The sequence below is a fragment of the Schistocerca serialis genome, chromosome 4, assembly GCF_023864345.2.
Source record: "Schistocerca serialis cubense isolate TAMUIC-IGC-003099 chromosome 4, iqSchSeri2.2, whole genome shotgun sequence".
NCBI classification, from domain to species: domain Eukaryota; kingdom Metazoa; phylum Arthropoda; class Insecta; order Orthoptera; family Acrididae; genus Schistocerca; species Schistocerca serialis.
The window spans coordinates 91,558,414-91,568,259 of record NC_064641.1 but is presented as its reverse complement, the minus strand read 5'-3'; the positions used below and the strand labels follow the sequence as shown (position 1 = coordinate 91,568,259).

The window sequence follows — 9,846 nt, the reverse complement described above, 5'->3', positions numbered from 1 at the left end:
CTTAACAAGCAGAATGTAAAAAGTACTGCTGAATAATTCAAATAATGTTCGAAGGAGAAAAGATTTTAGTTGCTGTCGAGAAATCCTGGAGTCCCACAGCTTTAACATTTGGACTGATTTCTATTCTACATATGAATCGTCTGCCATTTGATCAAGCAGAATTGGTACTTTTTTCATATGGGACTACGACATAATAAATCAGATTGGTGACAAAACAACCCAAGAAATTGTAAATGATGTTTTTCAAGGATTATCAAGTAGTTCTCAGAGAATGGCCTCCCTTAATTTGGCTAAGACACACTATATTCAGTTTCGTACAAAAAATACCAACAGCAGTTGTAAAACATGAAAAGGAGTAATATTGTTGAAAATTTGAGCTGGAAGAAATATATATTGTATTGTATTGTATGGAAGTCAGGGCCTAGAAACGACGGAGAGGCTTCGTCCCCGCCGTAGCCCTCAGTGGTTCACAACCCACAGCAGGCTACAGCAGTCCACTCACCCCACCGTCGCCCCACACCGAACGCAGAGTTATTGTGAGGTTCGGTTCCCAGCGAACGTCTCAATGTTTGCGTGGTAGAGTAATTATGGTGTATTCGTGCCCTGGACCGGCACGTCTTCCCGCTCGAGAAGCAGCGCTCTAGACCGCGCGGCTAACCGGGCGGACAAAGAATATATAACCGAGATGTTCAAACCATTAAATTACTTTTGCTTTTATTTTAACTGCAAGAGCGCTTGGAAATAAACTATTCATCCACTTGACATACTTTATATTAGCAATAGCTTTATTCATACTAACACCGTTTTTACAAGGATATTCTACTTGTCAAGTTATTACAATTTAAGAACAAGAAACATATCGTAATTGAGATATGCAAACATTTACTTCTTTGCAGGTCTAGTTTGACAAATGTGGGGTACGTAATCGGCCACCCCAGCATTTGCCTCAACTAATTTATGGAATCCACAGAAAACCTAAATCAGGATGGCAGCACGAAGACGGGAGCCACCACCCTCCCAAATACAAGGCTGTTCTGTTTCAAACAGTGCTACCTCATTTGGTTTACCTGTAGTGCGCAATGCTGCTTTAAAAAGAAATTATTTAATAATGTAATCAGCTAGTGCTGTTCCGTTCATTCATTTCTCACTTCAGTTTACTGCACACAGAACACACATACATAAATAACTGACATCCAACGTTTTCTAATATACTGTAGTGTGTGTTGATATGAAGTGTAATAACGTACGTATTGCTAAATGTGGATAGCTAAATTTGTAGTACGGATTAGAGTCTGCTGCAGGTGTATTTCCTGGCCGCATTTTCTGTGCTGCTCTGCAGGTGTTGCGGCTCGGTTTTCCTGGCTGACCGGAGGCGTCGCGGCCGAGCTTTCGGCCCCTCCCTCCCCCCCCCCCCCCCCCCTTGGCGCCCTTGCTCGTAATGGGGAGCGGGCGGGCCGACCCGGGCCGGCGGTCTGGCCGAAGTCCGTCGCCGAAGCGTCAGCGGTAGCCCTTCCCGAAGGACGCCTCTCACGGCCGCCGCGCCTCTCCGTATATATACGGGGCGCGCTGGCCACGCCGGTACAGTTCAGCAGCCGCACCACCTCCACCACCACCACCACCACCAGCAGCAGCATGAAGGTCCTGGTAAGTGGACACGCCCCCTTCATCGCTAAATGAGGCGCACGCATAGCATACTTCTTCCAACAAATATCAATAGCTTAGGTGGTCGGGTGGAACTTCACCCACATCTAAATCTACTTCTGCGTCTACACTCCGCAAGTCACCTTATCGACGGCAGAGGGTCCTTTTCGTAAAACTGTAACTTACGGCATATTTGCGTGTTCGAATCTCTCTAGCCTAGTGTTTATCGTCTCTTCTCGAGATACGTGTAAGACGGAGCAATATGTGAGCTGTCATTTCTACGAACGCACGCTCCTGCGACACCAATAGTAATCCATACCTTGAAGTAGAACTTCTCTCTTGTAGCTTCTGCCACTGCAGCATCTTTGTGACCCTTTCGCGCTTACTACATGCACCTTTTACGAAACTCGCTGCTCTTCGTTGTTTTTTTGTCTATTTCCTCTATTAATTCTATCTGGCATGAATCCCAGGCTGACAAGCGGTACTCAGGTATCGGTCGAAAGAGTGTTTTGCAAGGTACCTCTTCTCCGGGTGGTGTGGGTGGACTACACTTCCTGACGATTCTTCCGATGAATCTGTCTGGCGTCTGCCTTACTTGCAGTTAGTTTTATGTGGGCGTTCCAATTTACTTCACTCTTTGCGCATGCCCTTAGGTAGTCAATGAATGTGACTGCTTTCACTGATTGTCTTGCAGGCATATAATCATGCAACAATCGATATTAGTGTCTGTTCAGGCAGAGTACGTAAAATTACTTTGCGTTGTGTGTCAGCCGCCAGTCCTCGTACCAAGCATCGATCTTCTGCAGGCCTTTATATATTTCTTTACAGTTTCCTAGTGCTGCGATCTCTGTGTGTGCAACAGCATCTTGATGGAGCTTTCAACGTTATCCACTCGGTCGTTCACATGTTTTGTGGAAAGTAATGGCCTACAACACTCCATTAGTCTACGCCTGAAATTATTTTTACATGACATCCTGTGTTATCTTTACTACGAACTCTTCAATCAATCGAACCGCTGAACCGCTTAAATGATATTCCGTACGATCGTACGCGGCGGTGCGGGGCTGTGTCAAACTGCCATCTGGAATTCAAGGAGATCGGTATCAACCATGGCACCGCTATGTACTAGTTTGTGAGACTGGTGGACCAAAGTAGCGAGCTGATTTTCAACCATAGTTGTTTCAGAATCCATGATTGATTCGTACGAAGACATTCGGTCTCTGTAACTGTCATAATACGACAACAAATTTCACAATCCTGCAACACATAACATCAGCAATATAAGCCTGCACAATTATGCGTCTGATGAACGAATCTTCTTGAAATGGGAATGATCTGCGCTCTCTTCCTATTACTTGGAACGTGTCGGTCCTCGAACAACCTACAGTAGACTGCTGCTAGAAAGGAGCAAGTTCTTCTGTAAACTTTGTTTAAAGCCCCAGAGATATCCTTCTAGATCCTGGGGAATTTTCTGTGTTTAGCAGTTTCACTTGTATTTCTCTCCCGTAGATACCTGTCATACTGACGCTGGTAAAAAGATTTGAAGGAGGAACCACCGAACGATATTCCTCATTGAACCACTTTTGGAAAAAAAGTCAAGAAATCTAATGTTCGAAGATTTTAGCGTTGTATACCAAGGGGGAAGACGCATCTACTTCAAAGACAGTCGTTGTGAGATTTGAAACAACTACACTTTATTGCACGAATACAAGATGCAATGAACGAGGGAATGGAACACGGAGTTCACCCAACAGCGTAACAATACCGTACAAATCTTGGAAAGCAACTCGTTGCTCAGAGTAGAGTAGTCGACTGAACAGGCACCAACAAACAAAGCTGAGTCCATTTCAGAGAACAGAGTTTACAACAGAGCACGTGTTGACGTTTCTCAGGTAGATCGTGATGGTAAACAGCACTGACACAGTATCATGAGTATGTTTATAATGCCATAGTGGATCCCTTTTATCCCAGGTATGAGGCGACAGGCCGCGGCGACGTAACACGGCGTGGCCTGTGACGTCGTCGCTTGGTTCGAGTCTGGCGGTGTGGGGCCCCTGCCGACACACCACCCCAATACCCGCGCAACTATCACTGGTCGGTCTGCACTGCTGCATACTAAAACGACAACAGACGTAAAGCAAAGAAAGAAATGACGTCTTCGTCCTTAAGGAGAGGTGTCATTGTTGGTCTTTTCGCTATGAGGACGATTCAACCTCCACCAGAAGTATTTATGTGAGCAAACTAATTCGCAATATACGAGTTTTCTGTTTCGTCAAATCACTTCACTTTGAACTATGTAGCTTTCAGTCATGTGTTATACGCCTTATACTCACACTAAAAACTTTATTTTTGCTAACACGTGGCAAGCAAAGAACACAATATTTCAGCATTTCTCTAGCGGAAACTTTTCCACAGTGGCTGGCACCGCTAGGAATTTCTGAGGAGAAAGAAGACCACACTGCGACTTCCGGGCATCATCATTACAACAAGATCTGCTCCCACAAGGTGCTGCAGCACACTGTGAAGACCTCTGATGATTCCAGTGCTAAAATATTCCTTTTGGTACCAAGAAAGTCTAAGAGTCCAAATATATAGTAGAGCTTAAAAGACATTACAGTAGCAGTGTTTTTGCTATATAATCATAAACAATTAATCCCAAAGTAAGATTAATCATGATGGTACAAAATCTTAGATATTTGATGATCTAGTCAAAATTGGCCCTCAAGAGGCGCCAAGCATATGAGACTCCAAGGGATCTAGCCTTAATCCGTTTATAAAGCTGTATATGCTACTGAGTAATTCGCCGTTAAGCTAAAACTGAGTTCAGGCCTCAACTGGAGGATTATACTGTGACATGAACATGTATGTCATGAGGAATTACTGACTCCTGCTTTATTCTGGAATCTTTAGATATGGATCTTGAAATGCAGTGAAATAAAGTGGCAATTAAGTGAGCATATCTGCTCTTACCAATGCATACCAACCCAGTTACAATTAAATCATAAAAAGTCTACCAGCCAGATACTAATGTGTCAAGATCATTTGGACTGGAACAAGTTGGAGATAGACGAATGTTCGAGTGGCTCCGAGTACTATGGGACTTAACATCTGAGATCATCAGTCCCCTACAACTTAGAACTACTTAAACCTAACTAACCTAAGGACATCACACACATCCATGCCCAAGGCTGGATTCGGTCCTGTGACCGTAGCTGTCGCGCAGTTCCGGACTGAAGCGCCTAGAAATTCTGAGCCACCGGATAGAGGAATGTATATAGAAACTATGTCTGAGCTGTCAGCAGAAGTGAGAAACGCCATTCAAAAATGAGGAGCTCCTCAGTATTGTCAGCTTCATTATTGTTGTTTACCAGGTCGTCCTGAGCGCCGTCCTGGCCGTGGCCCTCGCTAAGCCTGGCTACCTGGGAGCAGCTCGCGCCATCGCCGCCGCCCCCGCTATCGCCGCCGCCCCCGCACTGGCCTACGGTGCTGCTCCTGCACTGGCCTACAGCACTGCCCCCGCCGTCGTCGCCGCCCCCATCCACGGCGGATACGCCGCCTACGGCCCTGCCAACATCGTCGTCGGAGCCGACGGCATCCCCCTGGACACCCCAGAGGTGGCCGCCTCCAAGGCAGCCCACCTGAACGCCGTGGCTGAGACGCGCGCTCGTGACGCCATCGTGAACAGCGCCGCCACCATTGCCTCCGCCCCCGCCATCGCCGCCGCCGCCCCCGCTGTCATCGACGCCAGGACCGTCGCCGCCCACGCCATCGCCGCCCCCGCCTTGCGCTATGCTGCTGCCGCCCCCGCCGTGACCTACTCCGCCGTCCACCCTGGGTACGCCGCGTACGGACCTGCCAACATTGTCATCGGCCCTAACGGCGTGCCTCTGGACACCCCTGAGGTGGCTGCTGGCAAGGTGGCCGACGCCGTCGCGCACCTGGAGGCTAAGGCCCGAAACGGCCTGATCCTCTGAACTGTCACGAATATCTTGACAAACTGCAAAAGTGTCTGTCGAAGATTTGGGCTACAACATTTTGGACTACTTGCTGTGATATTTAAATAAACTGCTGTGTACAAAGATACTTCATATTTCTTCATTTGCTTTCCTTGCATCTTATGTGCAGGAACGCCAAAATTCAGATATAATACTACCAGTTCCCTTATCCCTACTGTATGTATGTTCAAATTCAATAATTATGTTACTTTTACATAAGTTTGATATCCAGGTTCTTCTTATAAGACACTACGAGCTGGACATGTACCCCAATATTTAGTGAATTGTATCCAGAAACGAATTCGATTACTTATTGCTGATACTTGAGGAGACTTACAGCACTGCCGAATAGGTCGCCAGTAAATGTTCACTTGCTGTTCAAAAATTCTTACTTATTGACGTAATTTGGTCACATTGCTCGAGCTAAGGCCACACTAAAAGCAGAGACACTACCCATTGATATTAAACATTACATACAAAAGTATTTCGATTAACTAACATGTGTCGTAATTATTCTGCCCCAGAGCTCAACCTCCTACAGGCCGTTGGCATCATATTGTGTCCGTAGATCCATCGACCTCCGACAGGCTCAACTGATGGTATACACACACACACACACACACACACACACACACATATTGCTCGTTACAAAGAGAGAGTCCCGTTTTCCAAAGTGCAGCGGAATACTTCACTGGCGTAGCGCGTACATCGCGTTGGAGCAGCATTTACTCGTAAATCACAGCGGACGTATGAAGTCTCGTGAAGCCACAGCAAATCATCAGTAGGTAACTTGAACCTGTTACGCAGTGTACCACCACAACATTATTTTCTAACCTGAACCTCATACGACAAATGAATTTTGTTTCTGGGTTCTCCTTAAGCAGTACACTACTTGTTCGGAAGTATCTGGTCACCCGTATGTACTAAGCAACTGACCACTAGATGTCACAGAAGGTGGACACGCCAGCGCAAGATGAAGAGGAAAGTATTGTTTCGTCTGTAGAGAAGAAGTAGCAGTAGGTTGGGTCGGAGAATTCAAGGGACCTCAAACGTAGATTAGTTACTGGATGTCACTCGAATATGAAACTCATGAAGTACATATCAGCCCTACTAAAGATGCGTAGGTCGACTGTTGATGATGTGAATGGGTGGAAACACAAAGGGACAACCACACTTAAACCAAGACCGGGGAGACCTCATGTCTCATGTAGTGACGGACAGCGATCATCAAGCATTCCTGACAGTGGTCGTTAAAAATCGCTTAAAATCAGCTTTATGAATCAGCCATGAGTTCCAGAGTGCTAACAACGGTCCATCTAGCGCAATGACTGCACGTAGGGACTTAAAAAGAATGGGTACAGTGGTCGAGCAGCTGCTCATAAGCCACACATTTCCATAGTTAGAGCTAAGCGACGCTAAAGATGATGTAAAGAACGACACCAGTGAGCCGTGTGCGACTCGTGTTCGTGCCGTTTATTGCTTGACATCTTGTCTTTGCGGTACCGCCGTCCCGTTTCTTATTCGATTTACTGGCGTCACTAAGTTACTGGCCTGCCTGCCCGTGAGTGACAGCAGCAGCGCTATAGACTGTCATACTGTCTTTGGAGCGACCACTTGTATTTCCGGGTCGTGGTGTGCGACGAGTTCAGTCGGGATTGAGAACCAGTGAGGCCCAGACAGCGAGTACTCGCCCGACCGTTTCCAGGCCCCTTCAGTTTGTCATCTTGCGGGACGTGGGTCGGTTCCTTATTTATGCGGAGATGTCGGGTGGCCAATAGCCAAGTGTTCACTCGGCATGGTTGGGTCCGAGCCAGTGTCTCCGGGTCGTCGTACGTCCGAAGGCAGTCGCGACGGACCAGCAGTGAGATCCAGACAGCCATGACTCGCCCGACCCTTGCCGACACAAATGACTTGAGTGGGGGCGATCTTGGTTGGTTGTTCGTCTCATTGGACGACTTGTATTTGGTCGCCGACCGCTTCTGGGTTCTCTGTGTGTGTCGACTTGTGATTCGTCCTTGTGGTTCCACAGTGACCGTTTTAGTATTGTTCGAGTTGTTTGTGGAAGTGTTCCGCAGAACCGTGTGTAGCTTGTGTGGTTTTGACTGAGCAGTTATTTAAATGCTGCCTGCGTGCTGGATTGGGTGAGTCGGTTGGGACGGAGCAGCAAGCAAGTCTCCGCGGCACAAGCCCAGGGCCTCTCCCACGTCGTGTTGTTGCTGTCCAGCACGGTGTGTAGTTCGAGAGCCTTTTAAGTTGTTTGGTTCGTATTTGCTTAGAGTGGTTATTGTTTCCCTGTCTGTTTTTAGACGGCATTTTAAGTAGGCGTAGGGCTGTTCGTATTCTCGTTCTCGGTCGGTATTCTCCATTGTTGTGCCGTTGGTCGGACGGAAGAGAATTGGTTAAATTGTTGGTCAGTCCTTGAGCCGTCTCTAATTTTGATTGCCATCCGATTACCTAACTTTAACTCTTGGCTGGCCTGTCTGACTTGTTGTTCAGGCCCTCAGCCGTTGTTTCAAATTTGTTTGTGGCCTTCAGCCGAGCAATAAGTTAATCGGGTTTCGGCCGTTCTGTTGTAAGTTTAAAAAGAAATTTTCTTGCTTAAAAATTGTTTATTAATGTGCCTTAATTATAGCTGTCGTTCAGACGTATAGTGTAGGCCTTCAGCCGTTAACTGTTTTCATTGCATGTTTTTTAAAAGAAAAAAAATTACCTTCTATTTTTAATAATATTGCTTTAGATTTCTGAGCCATGCCTTCATCCGTTCTTGTGTTTGCTGTGTGGTTTTGGGCCTTCAGCCCAGAAAGCATCTCAAGTTTTCTTTAACTAGGCCTTCAGCCGTATTGTTTAGTTGTGATCTTTTAAGCCAATGTGTAAATAAGTTGTTCTTAGAAAAATAAAGTTGTGTGTTTGATAGTGCAACTCACAGTATCTTTTACGTCCCCATCCACAACCTTAACCTTATCTTGTGCGCTCTCTGACTACCTACCAACCAGGTTTCAACTAGTGAACAGTGGGCGACAAAACGAGTGATTTCGAGTGATGAATCACGCTATACACTATCATTCCGATGGAAGTGTTTGGGTTCGGCGAGTGTCTCGAGAACATGACATGCCATCAAGTGTAGTGCCAACGCTGAAGTAGAGAGGTGGTGGTACAATGGTATCGTGGGTTATTCGTAGTCAGAGTGTGGTCTCTGTACTGTGGTCGAGAAAACGCTAAATGCTGGAGGATATGAAAACATTTTGCAACATTACGTACTGTGTAAAGCAAACTAACAGTTCAGAGAGGATAATTATTTGTATCAGCATAACAATGCAACCTGTTATACAGCAGCATCTGTGAGGCAGCGGTTTGTGGGCAGTAGCATTCCTTAAAAGGACTGGCTGGCCCAGAGTCCGTACTTGAACCCAATGGAACATCTTTTGTGGTGAGGTAGAACATAGACGTCGCTCCAGATCCTGGCGATCTTCTACAGTTTGGCTCTTGAGGAAGAATCGGCTGTCAGTCCTCTATACATAGACAACTCACTGAAAGAGTTCCCAGGAGAGCTGAAGCCATCATAAAGACGGACGATGTGCACATACCGTGTTAATGCTCACTAGATGTCTGTATACGTTTGATCAGACAGTTTATGTCCAATCTGTACAAATTTATGAAACGATTCAGAGATGTAAGACTAGAAAGAAGGATGTGAACTCTATGGTAAAACACTGTCAGTCAAATTAATGTGACAACGTATCAAAAGCCTGAATAGGCACCTTTTGCAGCACGTACTTGCAGGGGGACAACCAGTGAGGTTCCGGAAGGTACCGACAGGGATGTGTAACCATGTTGACTCCAATGTCCTGTTCAGCAGCGCTAGGTTTCTCGGTTGAGGATCCATGGCGCGAACAACGCGTTAAAGGTGGTCTCACAGATTCTCGACTGGGTTTAGAGCCGGGCCGTTCGATGGATAGGGGAATACTGTAAACTCATCCCGGTGCACTTCGAACCAACACGTACACTGCGAGCTGTGTGACACGTTGCTTTGTCTTGCTGATAGACGTCATCGTGCCGAGGAAAAAACAAACTGCATGTAGGAGTGGATCTAGTCCCCAAAGAAGCATGCATACTTCTGTTGATCCACTGTACCTTCCAGAGTGAGGAGGTCACCCAGGGAATGATAGTAATACATTCCCCAGATCACAGCGCTTCCTCCTTGGAGCTGGAC

The 9,846-nt window shown here is 46.5% G+C and overlaps 1 protein-coding gene across 1 annotated transcript; it reads left to right on the top strand.

Annotated features, from left to right (window-relative positions):
• The first annotated feature begins 1,520 nt into the window (after positions 1-1,520).
• On the top strand, positions 1,521-5,724 carry LOC126473622 (cuticle protein 18.7-like). The gene is made up of 2 exons (XM_050100795.1): positions 1,521-1,644; positions 5,013-5,724. Exons 1-2 carry the CDS (start codon positions 1,633-1,635, stop codon positions 5,613-5,615), a joined length of 615 nt encoding a protein of 204 aa, XP_049956752.1. The 5' UTR covers positions 1,521-1,632; the 3' UTR covers positions 5,616-5,724.
• The last annotated feature ends 4,122 nt before the right edge of the window (positions 5,725-9,846 follow it).